Source organism: Talpa europaea (genome assembly GCF_964194135.1).
Source record: "Talpa europaea genome assembly, chromosome: 5".
NCBI classification, from domain to species: Eukaryota; Metazoa; Chordata; class Mammalia; order Eulipotyphla; family Talpidae; genus Talpa; species Talpa europaea.
In genome coordinates this window covers 2930405-2956617 of record NC_140071.1, presented here as the reverse complement: position 1 = coordinate 2956617, position 26213 = coordinate 2930405, and the positions used below count along the sequence as shown (strand labels likewise).

At 46.1% G+C, this 26213-nt stretch overlaps 1 protein-coding gene across 1 annotated transcript in view; it reads left to right on the top strand.

The window, feature by feature from the left end:
- Position 1: 1 nt before the first annotated feature.
- SEMA5A (semaphorin 5A) overlaps positions 2-26213 on the top strand; it is a gene marked incomplete at both ends in the record, with an annotated part of 211126 nt that continues 184914 nt past the window's right edge. Inside the window, one exon of the mRNA XM_084233709.1 lies at positions 2-122. Coding sequence (XP_084089835.1) covers positions 2-122 — 121 coding nt within the window. The remainder of the gene's footprint in view (positions 123-26213) is intronic.

Genomic DNA, 26213 nt, shown 5'->3' with positions numbered 1-26213 from the left:
CATGAAGGGGCCCTGCCTCCTGGCGTGGCTCTTCTGCAGCCTGGGGTGCTGGGGCCTCGCCCAGCCGGCCCCCGACGCGTCCCAGTGCCAGCGCGCGGAGCACCCGGTCGTTTCCTACAAAGGTGAGGGGCGGGCGGCGGGGGTGGCTGTGGTCAAGGAGGGGGCGCTGCCCTGCTCGTTGCTTGTTGCTCAGCGGCTCCTTGCTCGAGACCCTCTTTAAAATAAGAGCAAGAACGCAAACTCCTCCATCCAAGAATTTCATACCCAGAAACGGATCCCTCTGTCAAGAAGAATCCAAGATCAGAGTCCTCAGGAATAGAAAATCCCACCTTCCTGAGCCGGGGCTGCCGTCCCCAGGCGCGAAAAGCGGGGAATGAAAGTGGAACCCACAGAAATAACAACAAAATCAATTATACGAAACCAAAAAGTCTCCACTTTGGCATTTCCCAGCAAAGCCTTGGTCTTCACAGAGAACTTACTCTTTGCGTCTGGCCTTGCATGGTGGACAGAGTTGGTTTAGTGTCTCAGCTGCCTCGTGGATCTGCAGGATTAGCCCACGAGAATGTCTGTCCCTCCACTAGTCATTCATTCATCTAGTTATTTGGGTTCTTCCCACCCCAGGCACTGTGAGCATTCAGAGGGCAAATAAATGTGTCTCTGTCTTCAAGGGACCTACACTTACATTACCAAGCTACGTAAAATCAATCAGACCTTGTATTTTAATAATTCTTTCCATAGAAACTTTTATGTTTTATTACTTTTTCAACTCTGTATCATGAAAACCTTTATAAACAGAAGTAAATTAGTCTAAGGGACACTCCGTCCTCACTTTTATTAATTCACAACTCATCTTTTATCACTCAATCCCCACCCCCGCGCCACCATAGCCAATGCATTACTTGGAAGAAAACACAGGAAACCATATAATTTTTATCTGTCATATTTGTGTTCATGACTACTGTCACAGATAAGGATCCGCAATACCATTATCACACCAAGCAAATAAACAAAGCAGCTTCCTAAAATCCATGTCTAGAGAGTATTTCGAGACCCTTTAGTTGCCTAGACTCTGAGGCTGTTCTTGTAAACACTAAGTCCGGAGCTAAAGGGAGCTGCAGACGTGTGATTGGTTGCCTTCCTTTTCGCTCTTGCTCATCTTTCACTGTTCTGTTGTTCTTCATCTTGCAAACTGGGTTTTAAAGGAATCCTGAGTTCTTGATGCTGTCGAGTTTCTGGTAGTCTGGATTTTTGAGAGGTTCCCACTGGTGTCTTTCGAATGTTCTTCTGTCCTGAGCTTTCCTGGCCCTTCCTCGCGCTATAGAGAGGCTCTTGAGGTCCTGGATGAATCCTTTCGTCACTGCGTCTCACGGGCAGGACCGTGTTCTACCTTTCAGAGACAGGGCGCTGCTGATCCCTGCCCGCACCCCCGATTCCTGTGTGGGTGCTGGCCTGGGGTTCTCTATTTTATTTTCCTCTCTTCCTTTAATGGCTAGAATGTTTATATATCAAGGAACTGTTCCTCATCCGCTATTTGAAGATTCTTCCCTCCCATCTACTAGTTTTTATTTTTGTTAGGAAATGGTTAGTTGGTTCTAACACTATCCAAAAGCGACAAATAAGATGCTCTGTTTGATTTTTGTGTTTCAGTCTTACCTTGATTGCTAGGACCACTGTTAGTACCTAAATGCAAATACTTGATGTATTTCAATCAATTGCTGCTCATAGGAGCGAGGTGGTCGCATTCCTGGCTGGTGGGAGCCTCCAAGGCTTTGCCACGGTGCCAGCTGTCTTGGTGTGTGCTGACTCCCGGGAGGGCAAGATGCCCCTGACTCCTCTACCTATTTCCAATTGTAGACTCTGAGAATTAACCGTCTTTAACGGAGCTGACAGTGGGGTTCTCCCAGCTAGGTCTTTGCAGACAGAACGAAGAAAAGCATTTTTAAATCTGTTCTCTGAGTTCCTCCAGATACTTCGGGGCATCTCCGGAACTCTGGCGTCTTTCTTAACACTCCCCCCACCGTCTTAGACCTATGTATTTTTCTTCCACATGCAGAATCCTCAGGACATGAGAATTCCTTCGTCCTTTCCTGAAAGACACAATCATTTCAGAATATCCATTTCATGCAACTCCAGTCACTTTCCACCATCGAAAACCCCTCAAGATGATTTTCCTTGTCTCGTAGCCCTAGAATATATATTTTATTGGGAAATTAAAGCAAAATGACTGCTCTTTGATGTCACTTCTTTTTATGTGATTATGCTAGCAACACAAAACCCAGTTGATTTCTTTTGTTTCATTTTACTTTTGAGTTTTAGAGATTTTAAAATTTGCATTATACCATTATACAGTGTTTCAAAGTCAAATGAATAAAAAGGGGTGTGCAGAGAAATTGCTTTCGTCCCTTGCTATCTGCTCCCCCTTCTCCCATCCGCGTTGAGCTAACCTTTGACTTGTATTGAATGAAGTGTGCTCCTTTCTGATATAGACCGAGATATGCATACATGTGCGTGTATGTTCATGCCCTCCTTTCTTAGATAAAGGTTGTCGAATATGCAGGCCGTTCCCTGGCTAGCTCGTTTTGAGGTTGTGATGTTCTCTGGAGTCTTCTCCCTAGACCTTGAGGTTTCTGGCCACATTGCTCTCCCGAGGAGCCAAGGCCACCCCTCTACCCTTCTGGGGTGGTTGGGGTCATTCCCATCGTCTGCCATCACAGATAGTGTTACGATGAGTCGCACCTTTCAGTAGTTTTGCGAGGCTGCCGTTGTGCTGGGGGAGAGTCCTTGGGATGGCCGGAAGCTTCTGTGGTGCCTGCTTCCCTTTTGTGGGGTTGAGCCTTTGTGTCCTCGTGGCTCTGGATGCAAGTCCCTGTGACCCCAGCCTCTCTAGCAGGATGCGTGGTCAGGCTTCGGGAGCTGAGCCAATCTCAGAGCTCCCAAATGACATCTCAGCATATTTTCAATTTGAATATTTTAAATTTGGATGAACACTCACCAAACATCTAATAGGTGCCCACGGTGAGGAGGGTCTGTGCCAAAGGTGGAGGAGATACAGACAGAAAAGGCCTTCCCTAGTAAGGGTTTTTGGTACTTTAAGATTTTACACCAACATTCTCGAAGAGTCCTACCGGGTGTTGCTGGGTGCCTCAGGAGCAGCCTGGGCTGTAGGAGAGGGTTGAGGAAGGCAAGGCAGTGCTGGAGCTGGGGCCCAGGGGGTGGGTGAAAGGTGTCTATGAAACTCGCAAAGATGAGGTGGGGAGGAAAAAGGAGAAATAGTTTCAGCCCCGAGGGGAGGAAGGCGACACAGCAGGTCCTGGCAGGTGTCACCTGAGTGAGTCACGAGATGCTTCTGTCCCTGCGGAGGATGGTGCAGGCAGAGGACACAAAGGTGGTGAATGAGGGTTCTGTGACTCATGGCCTGGAAAGTTCCCCAACTATCGGGATGGGTTCAGCTTGGAGGGCAGCAAGATGGCGGCCCCTCCAGGCTGCCGCTGGCATCAAAGGGAGCAGTAGAAAGGAACGCACGAGAGATGGCAGCAGAAATGTAAAGAACTGAGTGATTCTAGACACCGGCAAGAGGTAGCGTTGAGGAGGCACAGTGCGTAGGGCAGGAGGAGGCACTCAGTGTGTGATTCCACATCTTGGCTGTATGGAGGAGAGACAGGGTGGCGGCATGGGTGCAGACAGCCTTGCTGGGCTCCTCACCACCATCAAACGGAATCAGCTAGTTATAGGCGAGGCCTTGCGGGAGCGAGCGGGGAGAGCTTGCAACAGGAGGTGGCCTCAGCGTGTCCCATGAGGCAGCGCCCTAGGCAGCTGCTGTCAGAAGCCGCAGTGACAGGCTCATCCTGCCCTCCCGGGATGCTCCTGGTCTAGCACAGAGAGTCCCCGGTTCTGGGGAAACCATGAAGGTGGTCACCCTCCTGGAAATTCTGCGTGTATCAGGCTCTTAGTGCTGCTGAAGTAAAATGCCACAAACTGAATGACTTTCAACAACTCACATGTCTTCTCTACTTCTGGGAGCTAGAGGTTCAGCATAGCGGTGTGGGCAGCAGGTTCTGGCAGGTGCCATGTTCTCCCTGAAGGCGCTGCAGAAAGAAGCTTTGCCTCTTCTTAGCTTCCGAGGGTTGTCACAACCCTTGGGGTCCTTGCCTTGGAGATGCACCCTCCCCGCCCTGCCGCCTGGCCTTCCTTCTGCGTGTCTGTGCCGTTTCGTGCAAGGACAAACAGTCGAAATGGATTTAGGGCCCAGACTATTCCAGTGTGGCTGCATCTTCATTGCAAAGACCCTATTTCCAAATAAGGTCACATTCACAGGTATCTGAGCTGAGGATGTCCACGTAGCTTTTGGGGGGACACGATGGGACCCATAGTAAATGGAATTGACCCCAGCAGTTTCAGGTGGGGCGGAGGGAAGGGACTAGATGGCCGAGGGGTGAAAATGAGGTGGAGAAACAAGTGCACTTCCCTGCCAGCAGGGACGTGAGGACCCAGGACAGCTTTTCAGAGAACAATCCAGCATCATCCCTACATGTGGATGGGAAGGAGCTGGCGGGGAAGGAGAAGGACGAGGAGGGAGAGAGGGGAGAGCATTGTTCGGGCTGCCCAGGGCTGTGGGAGGGGAGAGGATATGGAGCACAGGTGGGGGATTAGCTTCCAGGAAGCAGGCCCACCTCCAGGGCACCCAGAGTGGGGGGAGGGCACCCAGGAAAGGTGGTGGGTGGGTGGCAGGAAGGGGAGGGGGTTCTGAGATCGTCCATCTTGGCTGAGAAGGGGCCTGGCCACAGGCCAGGGGTCCGGGGGCTGTCAGGGAGCAGGGAAGGGGGAAGTGTTTCTCCAAAAAAGGCAGGAGACCAGGGATCAAAAGCACAGCACAGAGGTTCCTGGCTGTCAGGAGCTCAGTCAGACCCTAAAGGGCTCAGGTTACACTGACCAGACAGCCTCTGCTACCCCTGGGCAGGCCTCTCCAAGAAAGTTGGAAAGAGTAGGATGAAACACTGATCAGGGAAAAATTAAGGCACGATGAGGAATCTTGACTTTTAAAATCTTGATTTCTGGGAACATTAAAAATTGCCTAATAGTCTTAGACTCTGGAGACCCTTGCACGAGAGGCTATTAATGCGCTGGATCTGATGTCCCGGTAATGTCAGCGCAGAACAAAGGTTTTATGGAAGCTGTGATTCAGGGTACCTGGCTGGGCAGAAGATGCTGGCGGGTGGTTTTTTCCCCAGCTTTGGTAAAATATTTGCCGCTGCGGCTCCTCTTCTGTTAGTGAGTTCATCGCTCAACATGCTGGCACAGCTTGCTGTGTTTGCAAGGTTACTCCCTTGACTGCACCTTCTGGAATATTTATCCCTGAGTGCGCATTGCCCAGGAAAACACCCTGACCCATTACTGCGGCTCCATTCACGTCATGCCCTTGTCATTTGCTTAAATGTCTGCTCCATAAAGAGAGAAAAAACCAGCTCCCCTGCATGACAGCGTGTTTCCCAGCGTGCTCACTGTGCCTCACACCATCTCTGAAATGAGTTTTAAATGTTTAATGTCCACGTAAGGCGATAGTGCCCTATTCTGCCTTTGTTTGTTTATTGATTAAGGTTTACCCAGCATGCTTGCTGTGGAGCGAGCAAGCTCCTGTTGTAGGAACTGGTTTTGGGGGAGTTATGCACAGGGGAGACCCTGTGGGTGGAGGCATTCCACGCTCTGGCTGTCTTTCCCCGGAGTCTCCCTCCGCAACTAATCTGGAGTGTGAACTGTGTTCTGGTGCCTCGGGCGAGTCCTGTCTGCAGATTCAGGCAGGGGACCATTCACCCACTCTCAGGTCCTGCGAGCGAGACCTCTAAACCCTTGGTAACTTCTTCCCTGAGGACACTCTGATAGGCCTGAGGAAGGCTTGGAGATCAGAGGAGAGCTGTGGACCTGCCTGGAGGGTTAGCGCCACTGGACACAGATCTTGGCTAAGGCATGAGGAGAGGAAATGGGTCCCAGCAGGGCTGTCCCTGCACTTGGGCTGGGAATGGCCCTTGGCCCTCGTGTGCAATAGCTGCCCCTACCCCCAGGGAAACCATAGTTCGTCAAAACAACCTTGACCGAAAGGGCCCAATGCAGGATTTTATTTATTGATTTATTTTTTAATGTTTTAAAGATTTATTTATTTATTTATATAAGCACTGGGTACAGTCAGAAGCGCGGGAGGGTGAGAGAATTCACCAGAGCCAGAGCGGGGAGCAGAACAGGCGGACTGACGAAGTAGACTGCTGAGGGGAGTAGGGGGCACGGCAGGAGAGGTCTGCGCACCATGTGAGACCCTCGCTGGCGGCCGGGGATGGAACCAGCGCTGCAGAGGCTGCGGGCAGTTTTGCAGCCCAGCGCTCCACCGCTGAGCCACCAGGGGAGGCCCCCAATGCAGGGTTTTAACCTCGGGTTCTCTTCTCACGCCACAGCTGTGTGAGCATTTTGCACAGATGCTAGATTTTTCTTCCCAATCGTGTACTGACCTCACATTGCGTTCTAAGCATCTATTTGTCAGAAGTGATGACAAGGACAGTTGACATGTCTTGAAACTCTCTCTTGCCTCTTCTTCATGGGAACTTTCTGGAGGCGCCAGCCCCTTTCCACTGCTGACAGACCCCAGCGCTCTCTGCAGGCATCTGCTGTTGCCCGGCCGCCTGCCTCCTACCCTGACGTCCTGCCTGCTCCTTGACTCTCACCTGCCAGCTTTGGCAGAGTCTGGGCAGCCTCAGTCACCTCCCAGGCATGGTGAACTGTGACTTTAGGAGCTCAAGGATGGGGACCCTGGGAGGCAGCCAAGGGCATCATTTCTGTGCCCATGCCTCCAAAGGTGTCCCCCAGCCCCATGAGTGCTCACTGCTTCCAGGGGCTCCACCTGGATCCTGTGGCTCGTCCCAGGCTCCATGCACACCCCAAGGCTCCGTGCACTGTCCGTGTCTCCATGTAGACCATCACTTGTTGCAAGTCCCACTTCTCCAAGCGAGTCCCACAAGCCCATGAGCGACCCACAGCTCTGCACTCCCATGCCTGGCCGGGCTCCCTGCCCGCCCTCACAGCTCCTTGTTCTTGCTGGATTTTGATTGTCTGGTGTCTGATGCCCCTAGAAGCCCAGGCCCTGGCTGGGTTTCATCTCTTCTCTAGGATCCCGAGCTCCCACACTGCAGAAGGGGCTGTAGCAGACCATTTTAGCGTCCCTGTAAGATTTCAGAGTCTCTGCATACATAACCCTGATTAAAATTGCTTTTGGTATTTCTGCCTGTTCATCGAGTCTCAGATTTGTCATTTGACCTTAATAAATCATACATGTGTGCGATTGCATAACAGTGGCCTACTTCCCCATGGAGGAATTAGGAAAATTTATTTTAATTAAAAATAGATTGCATGAAATTCATTTTAATGTTTAGTTTTAATATTTTCCTATGAATCTGATTAAAGTGTAGAAAGGCACTGGTAATTGTTGGAAACTGTCTTGAACGCAACCCTTTTCTTTGTAAAAACTGAAGTTTACATAAAGCAGTTTCTCTCTGGTTTCATAACAGGAAATGAATTACCCTCTTGCGATTTTACTTGGGCAGGAAAGAGTAGTTATGGATTCTTAAAAGTCCATTGTTCCATAGAAAATTTGCCTTTTGTGACTAGACTGGGGCTGACTGAATGTTTTATGTAATCGAAGGGCAAAATCACACAGGAAAAATATTTGAATCTATTTGCAAGTGAAGCAACTGCCTGATTCTACATTAACGCTGCATTTGGAGATAGTTTTAAAATTTTGAAGCCTGTTGCTAGTTCGCTCTCTGAAAAGTGGAATATTGAAAAATACTAAACTTTTTAACTCTTGAATGAAGTTACGTGATGATTATTCATGAGAGCACAGCAGTGTCAGAGGGAAAACAGTGTAAAATCCAATGAGCTGCTTCCAGTATCTACATTGTGCTTTTCCCTTGTTATTGATCTTTAAAGACAGGAGCTGAGAGGGGCCTGTTGTCTGGTTTTTTAATAAACAATTATTAGGTTCTGATGAAAATGATCTTTTGAATTTTGTGAATTATCAATAACTATTACTTTCATGGTCTAGGCCACTCATAAAAAATTTTTAAGATGGAATATCTGTGTTTTAACATAAGATAAAATTTCAATGTTCTTTATTGATGTGTCTCCGTGGAGAAATCATTTTTATTATTTTAAGATTGGGTGGATGCAGTCTTCAAAGGGATGAATACTTTATAAGTAAAGTGGTTCCATGGGATCACATTCGAACTGGAAATACGATTTTGGAAAGTTTTTGACAGGATTCTGATTTAAAACAGTCATTTCATTTGGCCTCAGATGGTATGTTATTGTATTTTATTTATCTTTAAGTGTATTATAGTCTTTCTAAGCATTAAATGGGGAATCGTTCATTTCTTGCACAGGAGGTAGCTCGGACCTTAGCCTGGTCTTGTGTGTGAAGGAAGAGCTGGGTTTCCGTGGAGGGTGAACGCAGCTCAGTCCATGAGCGTCCCGCGCGTCTGTGTCCTCCGGCCTCTGACCTTGAGGGCGGTAGTTTATGGTCCCTGGAGAGACAGCGTCACCCCCTCTTCAGCGAGGGCTGTTGCTTTCTGTTTTCCACACCCCGAGGGAACTGCTTCTTCAAGGTTCTGACACCCTAGTCAGCTTGGCCGTGAATTCAGTCAGCCCACGACTTTTGAGGCCCTGAGGCTTTTCTCAGCGCTGAGGGAGGAAGGGCAGAAGCAGACTCTGGCTGGGGCCCTGCTGGGTACTGTCGCTCTTGCTTGCCAGTTGCCCTCGCGGGAACGGGCGCCCCCCAGTGCTTGCCCCGGCAGGCGTGTTCCCACGGACCAGGCAGCGGGCCTTGCGCCCACGTCGGGGAGAGCAGACGCCCCCAGGCCCGGAGTCACCGGAGCCGGGCAGAGCGCCGTGGCCCTCCGCCTTGACAGCACCTGCCGGCAGGTGTGATGCGCGGTGGATGCCCCTCGGTGAGGTGAGGTGGCGCGGGAGGCCCGAACCGGAGGGCGAGGGGCTGGTCCACCGCCCTCCTTGTGGTTTTCCCTGTTGTGCCACTGGGCTCCCCGGCTTCAGCGGGAGAACATTTCAGCTCCGGCAAGTCTGGACATCAACTGGAGAGGTGGCGCTCATTCATTATTCAGTCAGTTATTACTGAGCTCATGTGACGTGCCAGCGATGATTTCAGCGGCTGGGGTTACCCCAATAACAAAGAGGTAGAAATCCATTCCATTCTGTTAGGGGCTATGGATCATAAAAAAATGATACAGTGCGGGATGGATCACACAGTGGCAAGGGCAGAGGGACAATGTCTGGCAGGGATGGGTTTTGTCGAGGGGGGTCTGGCAGTTTTTAATCACCGGGAGTGCCCACCCTGGACCCGCTGCCTCCTGCCCCACGCTTGGCCCTGCTGCTTCTGCCCTGACCAGTGTCCTGGCCCTGGTGCCCAGCGCTCCTGGAGGCCAGGAAAGGGAGCCATGGGCAGGCGCCCAGGAAGCTGGAGCATAGATCATGGCTATGGCTCCAGCAGGGCTGAGGAGGGCGGTGCCAGCAGACTCCCCAGCTGGGCTCAGGTGGTGTCTTGGGCAGTTCCGTCCGGATGGAGTCTGGGTCCCTGGTAGATGGGGTAAAAGCAGAATGAAAAGTGCATCAAATCTACAGTAAAAAAAGGAAGGAAAACATGAAGATCAGAGGATACATCCTGTAAATGGACAGGTTATGTGGCTCCTGCCCACCTTTTAACAGCTTGGTCTCCTCAACCTGCATCATGTTCTCTTCCATCTGGCTTCAAGCCTATTCTTTGGCCTCTTTAGTTCTTACATTACCTTTACAACCAATTCCCTACATTAAAATGTCTCAGTTGGAGCACCTGGGATGGTTTCTTTATTTCTGCCTGGATCATGAGTCATTTCAAAGAAGGTTTAAAGGAAGGAGGGGGCAGATCATGGAGACAACCTTGGAAAGTGTTTTAGGCAGAGGAAAAACAAGTGCAAAGGCCCTGAGGCAGGAGCAGACTTAAAGGTTTAAGGAGCAGCAGGGAGGCCAGGATGGCCAGGACGGAGTGGACCTCTGGGGAGAGTGACAGAGGCAAGATTGGAAGGTCGGCGGGGCTGGTCCTGTAGGGCCTGTGAGAATAATGGCTTTTCTTTGAGTGACATGGGAAACTTCTGGAAGATGTTGAGTAGAGGAATGATGTGATTAAACACCATTTAAAAGGACTGCCTGGCTGCTGTGCTGAGTGAGAAAAGACTGGATTGCTGGTGGTGGATGGGGTGCAGGGCAGGGCGACCCTTTGGGGCTGCGAGTAACTTAGGCTGGAGAGGTCGTGGCTGAGGGAGGGTGTTAGTGTGGACACTGCAAGTGCTCATCAGATTCTGGGTAGAGCCTATTTTGGAAGCCACGGTCCCAGCATTTCCTTTCAAATGTGCTGTGAGAGAAAGGCAAGGATGACTCCAAGACTTTTGATTTGATGAATTGGAAGGCGGAGGTGCTATTTACTGGATGAGGGAGCTCGCAGGAGAGCCATGCTGGAGGGCATGTCAGGAGCTCAGTGTGTGCATGTTGAGCAGGAGGGCTTCCTTGGCATCCAGGTAGACATTTGAGTGGCCAGGTGCACATGTAAGTTCTAGGAGATACGTTGGCTGGAAGGAGACATTTGGGAAGATCAGCATAGACCATCTGAAACCATGAGACTGGACAGGATCTCTGGGAGAAAGTGTGTAGGTAGGAAAGAAAGGAAGTTCACGGAGTGAGCCCAGGAGCAGCTCAGTACACAGAGTTTGGAGAAACAAGACAGCAAAGAAGATGGAGAAGGGACGTTCAGAGAGATCTTGGAAACCAAGTGAAGAAAATACTCCCTTCACAGGGGCCTCAGGTGCTGAAAATTTGGCTCTGAACACAGGCAAGCAGGTCAGTAGTAACCAGCATGGATGGATGTATGAGGACACTGAAGAGACCCAGAGTCTTTGATCCTGGTCTGGGGTCCACCCGGCCAGCAGGAGAATCTCTGCGATACTTCAGGTCAACGTGGCACCTGCGTGGTGGTTTGAATGGAACTCTCCCTTGGCTGGTGGGCAAAGAAAGAATTGCCTATCTTCAAGAGAGAGTAGGGGTGAGGTCAGTGCACATAAAAGGGGAAATCTGAGGAGATGATCTGCCTCTTTAGCTAAGGTCTTATCTCCAGTTGTTGAGGAGTAGAAAGAGCAGTAGCTTCGGGAGTCAGGGCCTTGGGTTTGTGGAAATTGTGAACTTGGGCAACTTACTCAATAAGTCTGTGCCTCCATTCACACTTAAAAAAAAAAGAACGATGAAGCTGCCTTTGTAGGGTTATTGCATAGGGGGCATGACTGTGTGTGTGCACATGAGTGTGTGTGTGTGTGTGTGTGTGTGTGTGTATAAGTATAAAGACCTACAGTGTCATATGTCATTATGTCCAATATTAAAAGTAGCTGACTTTGTGCTTAAATGTCATTACATGCTACTCCTAACTACCAGCAATTTTTTGAAAGCCCTATCGGGCACAGTGCTTTGAGGAACTAACAGAGATAATGTGAGCAAGAACTCTGAATATTTGGTCTTCAGGATTTTTGTATAATGCAAAGATTTGTTAAGAAATTCTCATTTAGGAGTTAAAGGGGAAATTTTGCATGGATGTTCTAAATCAGATGTAAGCCTTTGATGAATTTAAAAAAATGGGGTAGGTTGATATAAAGCAAAATTCATTCCACTGTAGATTTTATTTGAAAGGTTTTATTTCTTAATTCCAAAGGGTCAGCCCTGGTAAAAAAAAAAAAGTATCTCTGCAAAAATAAAACTTGAGCATTTAAAATCATAAATCCCCTACTTCACAGTGGTGGAACAGAAACTATGAGTCCAAACCCAAATTCATTAGTTCTGGGGACACAAAGTCAAAGCAAAGCAGAATATGTATGTGTGTGTATATTCCTCTTTTGTGGCTGAGTTTTAATCATACACATCATCTGATGCACATCATCTGGTACTGGTTTTGGAAACTGAACACAGATTGTCAAAGAGCTTCCATTTTATGTGTCTCTTATTTCACCAGGATGTAGTGCATACGTGGGTTTTAAATTTTAAGTTGAAAAATCATATAAGGGACTTTACCATCTGACCATGATGGAAAAGAGGGGCTGATTTACCTCCTGCTTCAAACACAAAATCAGACTAAATGATTAGAAATCGCAGTTTTCTGACAATGGGCAGGAGGCAGAGGACAGAGCAGGTCTGTGATTACTTAGAGAGTGATGTGAACGGGACAAGCTCTGTGATTACCTCGGTTCACTGGGAGACATGTTCAGGGGGAGCGCAGTGATGGCGCTGCAGGCACAGCAGCGCAGGACAAGTGCCAGCTCCCTGAGCAGCTCTGAATCATGTCTGATTGATCTGTGAGCACATCCAGAACAGTCTGGACATCAATAATGGAATGACATTTGGAAAATCATTTTGGACATTAAGCAGCATGATGCTAAATGGCTCATAGGCCAAAGAGCAAATACAAAAGGGAAATCCTAAAATACCTTGATCTAAATGACATTAAAATCACACCTTATATGACTTAGTGGTATGCAGTTAATGTAGAGTTCAAGGGGAATTTTATACTGTCTGTCTATATCTATCTATCTGTATCCTTCTATCTGTGGTAACATTGGTTTACATCACTGTATATGATTCAGAAGAATAGGTTCACACCTCCTCAGATGTTTTAACATTACTTTATTATACTAGGGATTGAGAAAGATCTGATACCAATGATTTCAGATGGAAGGAGTAAAAACAGAATGTAAAGTAGATCAAATCTATGGTAAATAAAAGGAAGAAAAACATGAAGATAAGAGAATACATCCTCTAAGTGGAAAAAAAGAAACTAATGTAGATCAATGAAGCAAAAACGACATTCTTTCACGAGACCAATAATATCAATAAGCCTCTAACCAGACTGATTTGGAGTAAGAGAGACATGTTTATTGATGTTAAGAACAAATGAGGATCCATCACAATAGAACCTACAGAAGTAAGAACATAGTAACAGAAAAAATGAACAGTTTTATGCCAATAATTTGGCAACTAAGTTGAAGTAGAAAAGCACTTTGGAGATGTAGTCTAGCCACGCTCACTTTAGGGAAGACAGATGTCTGAGTAATTCTACAGTCATTAAAGGAATCAAATTTATAGTTAACAATAATCCAACAATGGAAACTTCAGACCCAGGTGGCTTCAATAGTGAATTTCAACAGATATTTAAGGAAAAAATGATGGTTCATTTCACTCTTCCAGAGTAGAAGAGAATGGAGCTTTTTCTTAGCTTATTAAAAAGTCATTTGTCTTTTACCAAAACTGAATAAAACATTCCCAAATCTAAAACTGCAGACCAATATTGCTCACAAACTTAGTTACAAAATCCCTGGCAACAGTTTAACAATTGAATCCAGTAATTGTAAAAAAGGGTAATACATCATATCCAATTGGGTTTTATTCTGTAAATACATGATTGGATGAAATTGGAGTTTGAAAATTCAGTCGGTGTAGATCAATATATTAACTGACTAATCTTTTTTTGAGAAATTCATCTCAGCAGATATAGAAACCCCATTTGACAAAATGTCACACAAGCTCATGATGAACTCTGGGAGTAACAGGTGTTGCCACAACATGACACAGTCTCCTTAAAGAATCTAGGTCTAACTGATACTTAATGGGAAAGTCTGATGCTGTTTCCAAAGCATGTTTAGTCATCATTGTATTTAGTCATCATTGTATTAGCCATTGAGAAAGGTAATAATAGAAATTAATACAGTAAAAGTAATATAATGAGCAAATGCCATATGGATTAGAAAGGAAATATTGAAGCTGTCTTCTCCCCGTCACTCTCTCCTCCTTCCTCTTCTTCTTTGTGAACAAGATTATATTTATATATATTTATATTTATATATATTTATATATATAAATATATAAAGCAGCCTATTCAAAAATTTAAGAACAATTAGTATGATTAAATTAGTTTTTATACTTTTGGAATGCATAGTGAATAGGCCAAAATAAATTGCATGGTGATGTAATGTGAACTAATAATGAGTGGTTGAAATTAAATTATAATTCACCAGCATCATACATAGAAAATAAGGTGCATTTGACCATGTGTAGGAAACAAACATTGAAAACTATAAAATATTACTAAGAAAATTTAGATGAATTTTAAACAAATGGCGATAAATACCCATAAATCAGAAATCCGGTGTTGTTAAGGTATCACTTCAGCTATGGCATATGCATTGTAATCTAGTGACTCACACCAATCCAATCCAAATATAGTTGTGTCTGCATTGTGAGCATTAAAGGGCATTTATCCCAAGAATGCAACAATGCTGGTGAGAAGGGATGTCTGCACACCTGTGTTCATGGAAACGCTGTTTATGACAGCCAGTTATGTAGACAACCTCAGTGTCTATGGCAGGTGAGTGGGTTAAAAACTGTTGTTGTTTTTTAAAAAGATTTATTAATTTATGCATACAAGAGCTGGGGTACAGGCCAGATATGGGGGGGGGGTGAGAGGATTCACCAGAGACAGAGTGGGGAACAGAATAGGCAGACTGACTGAAACACCCTGCTGAGGGGAGCTGCAGGCGAGACAGGAAAAGTCTGCCTTGCCATGTGGGTTTCTCTCTGGCCAGCGGGGGATGGAACTGGGGCTGCAGAGACTGTGGATTGCTTCACAGTGTGATGCTTAACCCTTTGTACCACCAGGGAGGCCCAAAAACTGGTTTTAAAACAAAGGAAATTCACAGGATTCAGAAAAACAGGTTTGAGACACAAGAGTTATACTGGAAGATTTATAGTTCCTAAATTCAAAACAATGGGTTGTTTGCACAAGATAAGCATAAAAATCAAGGTCTCAGAAAGCAGAGATTAAAAATAGACCCACAGGTATATTCAGTTAATTTTCGACAAAGTGTCCTTGGTAATATAATGAGGAAATGATTGTTCTTTCAACCAATGGTACTGGAAAAATTGAGTATCTGTAAGCAAAACTGAATTGAAATGGATCATAGAGCTAAGTCAAGGGTTAAAATGATAAAGCATCTAGAAGAAAAAATATGAACAAGTTTCTGAGGCCTTGCATTTGGCAAAGATTCCTTAAGGTGTGAAAGTACAGAAAATAAATTTTGATAAAGTGGATCACATCAAAATGAAACACATTTGCTCTTCAAAGACACCACTGAGAAAATTGAAAAGTGAGTGAGTTTCAATGGGAAAATATTTACAGAGGCATATCTCCTAAAGGTCTCATGTCCTGCATGTATGAACAAAAACATAAATAAATAATGGAAATTAAAAAATGGGCTAGTGATTTAAGCTAATGTAAAATTAAAGACAACCAACCATCACCTGTCCATCGAGTGCTGGCTCTTGGGCTCCAGGTCGGAACTGGTTAGAGTGGGGGCCTCCATGGAAGTAGGAGCTCCAGAGGCATTCGAGGGGGGCCTGCTGGTATACCCAAGTGCCCCAGGGGGTGGCCGGTTCTTCTGATGAAAGGTCTTCAGTAGCCTAATCCTGGTTCTGCCGGGAAGTAGGTGGAACTGGGACCCACGAAACAGTCCTAAGGAGCCTGCTTGTCGCCCTGGGAGCCACAGGCTGAGTGCAGATGGATCTGAGTTAGAGGCCCAGGATCCCCAGGGGGTGTCTGGTTGTTCCTGGTGGAAGGTCCTTCGCAGCCTAATCCTGGTTCGGCAGGGAGGTGAGGTCTAACTGGGGCCCTGGAGCTGAGCTAAGGGGCCTGCTTGTCGACCTGGGAGTCATAGGGTGAGTGTGGATGGAGCAGAATAAGAGGCCCCGGCTCCTATGGCTTAATCGGATGCAGTTTCAAACCCAAGTCTGTGCTGGAGAGCTGTATGGTGGGGCATCTTGTCTACCCGGAGGCAGACCTCAGTCTGGGGTGTGCCGGCTTTTGGCCTCCAGGTGGAGAATGGCCTCTGTAGAAGTCAGAACTCCAGGCTGGTTTGAGGGGGGCTTGCTGGTATTCCCAAATGCCCCAGGGGGTGTCCAGTTTTTCCTGGCGAAAGGTCCTTGGCAGCCTTATAGTGGTTTGGTTGGGAGGTGAGATGGAACTGGGGCCCTCAGAGCGGTGCTCAAGGGGCCTGCTTGTTGACCTGGGAGCCATAGTCTTTATCGATGAGGATCTAGCAGAACATGCTTTGTTGTTGCTAATATAAGATGCTGAAAAAACTTTCTTGAAAGTTAACCACACACTTACCATAGTCCTAGGAAAGCAGCTCATTGTTGTTTGTCCAAGGCTAATGCAATGTTGAAAAAGTCTACAGAAAGCTTTGTACCCCAAGGTTTCGAGAAGCTTCATCCCTACTGGCCAAAACCCAGAAGCTCAAAAGTGTGCTTAATGATGGAAAATAGGATGCTAAACAGAGAGAACAAAACCATTTGTACAGATAATAGAATGAATAAATCTAACATATTATGCTAAGCAAAACACTCCAGATAGGAAAGATCACATATTCTGTACTATCGCATTGTGCAACACTTTATGGAAGACAAAATGTTAGTAATGGGTGCCAGTTAATAGTTGCCGGTCTCTAGGCAGGAGAAGAAATCGCTGCAGAGGTTTGTGAGGGGATGTGTCTGCCAGTGCACGTTTCTATCAAGACAGGTGGTCCTGACAGGTGTTTACGTTTGTTAAAGGTCACTGAATTTTAATCGGTAAATGTTATTGTTTCTAAATGATACCTCGGTGGAGCTAATTCAAGCAGTTATGTCATTTCCAATGCTATCAGAGAAGCATGGGCTTGTCAGAGATGTAGAAGCCAGTCACCACATGGCTTATGAAATCACCTGAGTTTGTCAAAACACAGCGCCCCTTTTCCTCGGTACTGAGGCGCAGCATTATCTGAGAGCTCTGCAACAAGAGAGAAAGATAATTTATGAATGTGTTATGCAATATGAACAGAATGTCTGTGTCACTCAACAGAGCTACTGAAAACCCAATATATTCCGGAGTTTAGTGGAAGCCCAGCATGGGAACTGTCTAAGCAGTAAAGATTCCCCCGCAGTGGTATTTTAAGAGCGGAGGACCTTAATGTTCAGGTTAATTTGACACAAGAGAGGAAATTTATAGAAAAAGCTTCTTCTCTAAACACTGCCACTGCCCAAGGGTAATCTTTGGAGGAAAACATCTTTGACTCCTATGTGTCATCGCATCTGAGACCTGCTGATTTGTAGGTAGGTCTTGTTTCATTTAAGAGATAATAATGATAGTTCTTGGAATTAGCAGCTTTTACCCCCAGAGAGGAGAGGACAGAGACCTGAACCTCAGTGCCTCTGGCTGTCATGTGCTGGGCTCTGTTCCTCGTGGGGGCCGAGTCCCCGTAGATGGGCCTTTTCTCCTTCTCACTCCCAGCAATTAAAATGGGGCCTTAGGAGGCATGAGGATGGCCAAGCCTGGGTCTCACTGACTCTCTTGAGCCTCTGACCTGCCCCTGGGTGCCTCGTTCTGTACTTCCAGTTAGCGCAGTAGATAGCCTTGTGACATAAGCCATGACTAGGTTAGTTTTCTGTTGCTCGTGGCCAAGATATTTCTATTTGATATTGCAAGTTTCACAGCCAGTGAGCTTCCAAAATTTCTAAGCTTCACTGCAGTAAAGATTTATAATATATATTCATGTTTCATCTCTGAATTGTTTGCTTCTACACAGCAAAAAAAAAAAGTGCTAAGTCTACAGTGAGTATGACTCTACTCTCTATGTCAACGAGTTGTGAAATGTTTGAAAATAAAAGATCAAATGAATCTTCACACAAAATATATTCATTTCCCTCACTGAACATGTGGGAGAAAAATGTTGTCAGTGTCAACAATGTCGAGATAAGTCACAATATCTGTATTGCTCTTACAGTACGTGGCGGGTTACCGACTTCTTTGCTTGTCTGTTTCATAGCAGGAATCAAGAACAAAGGCAGGGCAGGGGGTTTCCGGGAGCCACGTGCGGGACTGTTGGTGTGCAAGCCACCAGGGCTTTGTCACGTGATGGTCTCTAGGTATAAAGGGGAGGAAGTTTTTTTTTTTTTTTTTTTTTTTTATAAATTTTATTGTTATATTCCCCATACAATTGCAGCCCCCCATTCTGACCCCAATCCCTCCCCTCCCGCCCTCGCCCCCCTAAAAGTGTCTCTGGTTCATAGTTTTTTGTTGATTTTGATTTTCACTTTCTTATAGTTATTCATTTTCCTGGTCCCTTATTTAAGTTTTCTAGATTCCTGCTATGAGTGAGACCATCCGGTATTTTTCTTTTTCTTTTTGGCTTATTTCGCTGAGCATGATCCCTTCCAGCGCCATCCATGTTGCAGCAAATTGCATGTGTTTATCTTTTTTGAATGCTGAGTAATAGTCCATGGTATATATGTACCACATCTTCTTGATCCAGTCATCTATTTTTGGGCATTTGGGTTGTTTCCAAAGCTTAGCTATTGTAAACAGTGCTGCTATAAACATAGGGGTGCAGGTGTTCTTTGGAATTGATGTTTCTGTGTCCTTTGGGTAAATACCTAGGAGTGGAATTGCTGGATCATATGGAAGCTCTATGTTTAGTAGGTCCAGAAATCTCCACACAGCTTTCCACAGTGGTTGGACCAGTTTGCACTCCCACCAACAGTGCAGAAGAGTTCCTTTTTCTCCACACCCTCGCCAACATTTGTTGTTGCTAGTTTTTTTAATATGTGCCATTCTCACTGGTGTAAGATGGTATCTCATGGTAGTTTTGATTTGGACTATATCAAATTAAAGAGCTTTTGCACAGCAAAAGAGACAATAACAAAAACAAAGAGAAACCCCACCAACTGGGAGAACATCTTTGCACCCAACACTAATGATAAAGGACTGATCACAAAAATCTGCAAAGAGCTGATGAGACTCAACAACAACAAAGAAAATAATCCAGTCAAAAAATGGGCAGAAGAGCTTAAAAGAAACTTCTCTGAAGAGGAAATGCAAATGGCCAACAGGCATATGAAAAAATGTTCAACATCACTTGTCATCAAGGGGAGGAAGTTTTGGCAGAGGGAACAGAGACAATCATAGCTTATCCCGAGTCTAGTAAACCTGAGAATAGGGTGAGGCGAAGAACTCACCCGAAGGGCAACATTTAAGTGGCAACAAAACCTCAGTCATCAAGATAAATTCTACATTAATGCAATATTTAAAAAACTCAAAACTAATGGCAAAAAAATCCATGATGAACACGCCATCCAGATGTTAAATAAGGACAGGGTCAGGGCAGTCTCCTGCCAAGCCCTCTCAGGCTATCGGAGCTCCAGGGTTTTGAATCAAAGTCTTGTTCGTTTATCAACACTTTTTGTTAATAGTTTAGCAACACTCTGCGTGTTGGCTTGGATTTTTCCTGATCTTTAAAAATATTGTCTTCAAGTATTATTCATCTTGATTGTTGCGTTGTTTTGTACCGTCTTACATTTTGCAGTCTAGGGGAAGGTATTGTATGCCTTAATTTGGTTCCAGCCCCTTGTTGAACAAATTTGGGTTCTGTTAGCCAGAGGCAGCGTTGGGCAGAGGGCCTCGTTTCCAGGCTGGGTAATTGGTGTCTGCACTGCGAACATTCCCAAGGCGTGACCTCAGATACCCTTCATGGAGCTTGCTTCTTGGCTTACAGGCACGGGATGCATCTGCCTCGCGCCTCTCCTTTAGAGTCTAAGCCCTGGTTGACAGCACGGTGTGTGCTGGACCTTGTGCTTCCCTCAGCGGCTCCCTCTGAAGATGAATCCTCAACACATCTTTGATGGGACCACTGGCCAGATGCTCTCTCGACAGGAAGCAGAAACTTGCCCTGAAGAAGTTCTTTTTATATTTTCTCATATTTTAAATGAAATCTTGTTGAATGACTTGACATTTAAAAGATGATTCATGAAAAGGTTGAGAGAATAGAAAGATCTGTTGGTGCCTTTTTGAGTCTCTCAAAATGGACAGTGGGGATGTGTCTGTCTTAGAGAATGACTAAGTGTGTTCTCTAAGAACTCACGTCATTCAGTTGTGGGTATTATAATTAAACCATTTGAAAGCTGGTGCTGAAAAACGCACCCTTCTTGTCATTTTAACCTTACTCTGTCTTTGGTTTGATCGACTATTAGTTAATGATGACAAAGTGATTATTTGAACCCAGTTAGGTCCCCCAAGGGATGTGATACAAGCAAATGTTTTCTTATTGGGAAAAATGCTCAAGATTCTGTCGTGGTGTCCCTTGGGAATATAGAAGACGCTCCTTCAGTGGCAATTTCATATGAAGACGTGTCATCCAGTCCTGCCAAGCCTTGCACTGTAGGAGAGATTTCATGCAAGGCTATCGAATAAGTCGGAATTAAGGGTCAAATGTATTATTCACACTATTTATAAGATATAAATTCTTTAATCTCTCAAAGGTGTCTGCACGAAATTGTTTATTGTCTTCTCTGATTTAATTCAACTTTGAAAGCTCTTGAGGGCACTGCTTGGAATTTAGGGGGAAGTGGGGAGAGCATATGGAAATAAATTTTCATAGTTGGTTATTAAAGGTACCTGCTATGAGGAAATTGAGCTTCCACAGCAGTGGAGGAAAAGGTGGGAAGATGAGAGTGAGCTTGGGGATGTTTATCCAGACTGTTGTCCTTCACACTTCTCCTACCTCCTGAACCACCCTGGGGCCCTCCGTTTTTTAAGCCACCTTTTTACAAGTCGTCAATGGAACAGTTTGTCCCAGTAACATTCTGCCTCCTGCCTTGTCTGCTTCTAGCGGCTTCATTTTCTCTACTCCTTGAAATGCCTTTTTGTAGTTTTTGACATAATTTTACTTTTGATTCAAGCATCCCATTCCATGAGCTAAACATTGTTTTTGTTGCTCCTGAGCGTCTGACCCTTCACACAACCGACCGCCTCTTTCGACCCAACTGTGCACGATTGCTGAGCGGAGGCTGGGGGTCCAGTCAGGTCCTCTCTGGCCTGTGGGATGTTTTGTAGTTCTCAGATGCTCTGGGCTGCCCCTGCTCCAAACTTACAACTGAAGCTTCAGTTGATTTAGCCAAGAATGTCACACTCCAAGTGAGAGAAGGATCGCTCCCCAAGGAGGTGTAATTCTATTATGCGGCCACAGCTCTTTCTTTGACTTCAAGCCAAGCAAAAACATTTGCTGGTGCTGGAGCGACTTTGCAGCCAATCCAGCCACATGACCTTCTAGAACTCCCCTCACCCCCGCAACTTGCTGTTGACCTATTCCTGCTGGGCCGAGTTACTGCGGCCTCCTCTCGCTCTGTGCTAGGTGAGGCAGCGGCTGCCAGTGGCTGAGCCGCAGCCCCAGCTCAGGACTCACCTGCCTCGCTGCTGTTCGCTTTGATCATCTGTGGAAGGGGAAGGGGCCTGCGTGCGTGGATGGGACGCCACCCTCTTTGGATGGAGTGAGGCAGAAAAGATGGTATCAGCACTTTGCTATGATTTCGTATGTGCTGTATTTGTCCACGCGTAGATGAGGGCCGTACCTTGTCTCTGAGACTCCTGGCGGCGAAAGCCACACAAACAAAGCTGTGTCCAGAGAACTGGATGTGAGTTAAGATCTCCGGAGCAATTCTGCTCCAGTGAGAGGTGCTGTGGAGTCTTTGGGTCTTTAATGAGTGGGATTTTCTAGCCACGTTAAGATAAATTTAGGAAGTGAGCGAGAAAGGCAAGAGGCGTTCACAAACACGCCGCCTTGACCTGCGTGGTGAGCTGTCCGGCGGGCTCCCGGCCCCGGTGAGCCACATGGTGTCCAGGCAACTTGTCACACCCCCTGTAAGCATCGGCCGGGTTTTGCACATAGAATCAAGACTGGAGTTGGAGGTGAAAAAGTTTCTATTTTAATTTCGGCTGTTTGGTGTCGACATCATCTCATGTTTGCACTTTACCCTGCACAGGGGCCTAATAAAGAGACCTAATTTGCCCCCAAATCAGGGGGCAAGTGGATTGAGTTCATTTGAGCTCTTCTGTTCTCTTTTTCTTTTTTTAAAGATTTATTTATTTATACAAGGGCTGGGGTACAGGCCGGAGGCATGGGAGGGTAAGAGAATCCACTAGAGACAGAGCAGGGAGCAGAACAGGCAGACTGATGAAATACACTGCTGAGGGGAGCATCGGGGAGACAGGAGAGGTCTGCCCTGCCATGTGGGAATCTCCCTGGCTGGGTGGGAATTGAACTGGTGCCGTGGAGGCTGCAGACAGCTTCACAGCGCTGCGCTCAACCCGCTGCGCCACCGGGGAGGCCCCCTCTTTTTCTTTTTGGGATATAATTAATGGTGAGATAATATTTAACTAGTAGTTTACATTCTGTCTTATGAAAGGCAAATGTAAAACAGAAAATAGGGATTGAAAATTACATGCTTCTTCCCTGAAGATTTAAAACGCTAGTGTTTATCAACAGGAAGATGTCTGGGGAGCATGCTAATGAATTCCCTCTTCATTTGGAGTAGTATTCCTAGTTACTGAAGCACCGATGAGGAAGCATAGAGAAGGCAGTTCCTCTGAAAGAGTTCCAGTAAAACAGTAGCCTGGATTGATGGGAGAAATTCCTCACCCTCTTATAACAGCCTTGAAAAAATATGACCCAGCAATTCCACTCCTAGGTATTTACCCAAAGGACACAGAAACATCAATTCCAAAGAGCACCTGCACCCCTATGTTTATAGCAGCACTGTTTACAATAGCTAAGCTTTGGAAACAGCCCAAATGCCCAAAAATAGATGACTGGATCAAGAAGATGGGGTGCATATACACCATGGAATATTACTCAGCAATCAAAAAAGATAAACACATGCTATTTGCAGCAACATGGATGGCGCTGGAAGGGATCATGCTCAGCGAAATAAGCCAGAAAGAAAAAGAAAAATACCGGATGGTCTTACTCATAGCAGGAATCTAGAAAACTTAAATAAGGGACCAGGAAAATGAATAACTATAAGATAGTGAAAATCAAAATCAACAAACAACTGTGAACCAGAGACACTCTATGGGGGCTGGGGGGCAGGGAGGGGAGGGATTGGGGTCACAATAAGGGAGTTGTAATTGTATGGGGAATATAAAATTAAAATTTAAATAAATTAAAAAAAGAATAAAAAAATTAAAAAAATGGAACCACTGCAAAAGCAAGAAGGGAAACTTTCAGGGCACAGCTATCAAAAAAAGAAGGGTGTGTCATAGGATCCTCTGGAGGAATCCAAGTTGCAAGGCCTTGGGGAATGGGCTTTGACAGCACGCTTAGGGATGGGAGCAGTGGGTGGAGGACCCTCCTGATGCCTGAAGAAAGCAGAAGCCTTACTTCCTAAAGCCGCAAGCCACGATGAGCTGTCCTAACCACAGCGGAAGTCCAAAAGAGTGGGTCCCAGCCTCCTAGGAAGAGGGGGAAGCTCTGTGGGTGGAAACATACTTAGTACAGAAGGATGCCAGCCCTAGTCTCTGCACTCCCACTTGGGACCCAGACATTGATGTGGACAAGCAAACACCAGACCCCATGTGCCGAGGCACTGGAGAGTCTGGCTTTCTAGCAGAGCCTCCATGGATCCTGGATCATGGTTCTTGAGGGAATAACTTGCAAAGTTGAGCTCTCGGAGTTGAAGAATGTTCTGGAATGAGGCAATGAATGCTTCTAAAAGGATCAGCAGGCACAAGTAGTGCTGAACTTACCCCCCACACCCACACTGGAGACCAAACTCCAGCAGACATAAAGCGTGTAAGAGACACCCGAGGTGAATCAGTGTGGCCAGAGATGAGACAGAAAATAGATGCAACATCCAAGAGTATTAAGGGTGGAGAAGATTCTGAGGAAATCTGGGAGAATGCCATTCGTAGAGAGGCCTGACTGTTCATATTTGATCTTAGAGTAAGGAATCTATGTATGCATTTGTCTAGAACTCAAATGTCACAGAAAGTACTGGAGTCCTGCTGGTCTGCTTTGGGCCACTCTCTCCCCTCTCTGCAAGCAGCCATACCCGCTCTTCTTTTCAACCTGGCATGATCCTGGATTTTGAGAGGGTGAGATTTCTGTTTTAATCATTGTTTTACCCAAAACAAGCACTTCAGTGATGTTGGTGGAATCTCATACTTAATTCTCAGCTCTCAAAGAGCTTTCTCTCTCTGATTGGATGAAGAAAAAGGAAAACTAAGCATTCAAAAGAGAAATAGCAGATTGTTAAAGGAAAATAATAAAATAAAAAAGCATTCAGCATTTGTGTCTGTGTGTCCTTGTCTTTCCGCTTTAGAGTTCGCCTTATTCTTAGGTGAATAATAATACCTGCCTTCATGGCTTTTTCAAAGTTTTAGGAAAGTTTATAGGAAAGTTTATGTAAAATAAACTTTATGTAAAATAAAGTTTATGTAAAATACCCATCTTCTTGCTTAGCTTAGTGTTTAGATTGCTGTTTGCACTCAATACATATCATTATTGGTGGTATTTTCGTTGCAGTTTTATAATTTTCATCACCATCTGAAATAAAATTACTGCATAGTAAACTTCATTTCCGTTGGAAGCCATTGTCTTGTTATAAAAATACAAGGTATGAGATGTAATAAAAATTATTTTGGAGGAGGGTACGATGGAGATAATTCATCTTTTCTGAGTCTCTGTCCTTTAACTTCTCTTTCAAGTTCCCCTGTTTTACTCCATCATAGATATTTTGAAAACTACCTTTACTGATTTTTAGACTATTAAAATATCGTGTCCTTGGAAACATTTTAATCTCTCAAATGTCTTCAGATCTTGCTTTCTGTGTTCTGTCAGGGTTGCTAACAGAATGAAAACCGTATTCTTGTGGATAAAATGCCCTGTACGAGAATGACTCCAAAAACGTGTGCCCATAACTGATGCAAACTTGCCTGTGGCGCCCACAGAGCACAGAGTGGACAGGATGGCCCACAACAGAGGTGACCACGGTCCATCCTCCAAGGCTGATGCTTGCAGTTTTCCAAAGAACTCAAAGACCATTGCTGAGAGATGGTTCCAAGATGAAATTCTTGCTTATCTTAAAATTAAGTGCTTCCCAAGGGCAATCTCTCTTTAGCTTTCTGTAAAATGAGAAGAACAAAACCCCAAGAATCTGCTCTCCCCCCTTGGAGAATCACCCACCAAGTGTCGCCAAAGGAACTTTCAGATCACGTGTCTTATCCCGACCCGCCTCCTCCTCTGCCCCAGCGGTTCCTATGAAACTGGGTGGATATTTTTCCTCAAAGGGGAATTTTTCCATGATTTTGGTTTATTTCCCCCCACCCTCATGAAAATGCTTGAATTATGCCAACGTCAGACGTTACCACCGAGCATGCCAACACGATGCCGGCCAGACCCGAACACGACAGAGGGGGACTGAGGGCCGTTTGAATCGTTTCCAGGAAGGGGCAGGATTGGTTTACAAGAATCGTGTTTACGGTTTGAAGGCACATCACGGCCTCCAGCGGGAAAAGGGTCATGTAAGGTCCATGGGCATCCAACTGGTCATTTCAGCTTTAATCTGAACGTTCTGGAAAGTCCCTTTTCTGGCCAGTGTGTCCCAAAGGGAGTCTACCGCAGGCCAGTGACCCTGATAATCCTGATACGTTAAGAGAAGAGCAAAGCAGAGACTCCTGAGTTCCAGCAGTGCCTCCCCATGGAAAGCACAGCCCGACAAGAAGTGTGTGTGGGTCCCTTGCCTGCCGCACGCTCTTCAGTCCTCACACGAGCTCTAGAAAGTGGCTGTGCCGCCACCTTTTCATTCAGCCCAGGGAGCAGACACAGGAAGCGATTGAGCTGCCCACCAGCCATTGGGCGGGGGTAGCAGAGACGTGGCTGCAAGGTCAGCCCCTGAAATTCTCCGGCCCTTAGTTCCGATGGGGAGGATGGGTCGTGAGCTCCCACCATGCGTGAGTGTGTGTGGGCGTGTGTGTGTGTGTGTGTGGGGGGGTGCCGTGCCGAGTTGCTGGGGGCATCAGGGGGAGAAGAAACCGTGCACCCCGGTCAGCAGTCTGTGTCTCCCGCCCCCTCACTTAAAAAGCGAGGTTGGAATGTTACCCAGAAATATGCGTCCTTATTGTGCTGTACCATGTGCCCGGCGATGCTCGATAAAGCGAAATAATCTTGATCTTGTGTGTTTGAAGACACGAGTGGTGCTCCGTGCGCTCGTCTTTCGCGTGGGCACCCAGCGGCTCGTCT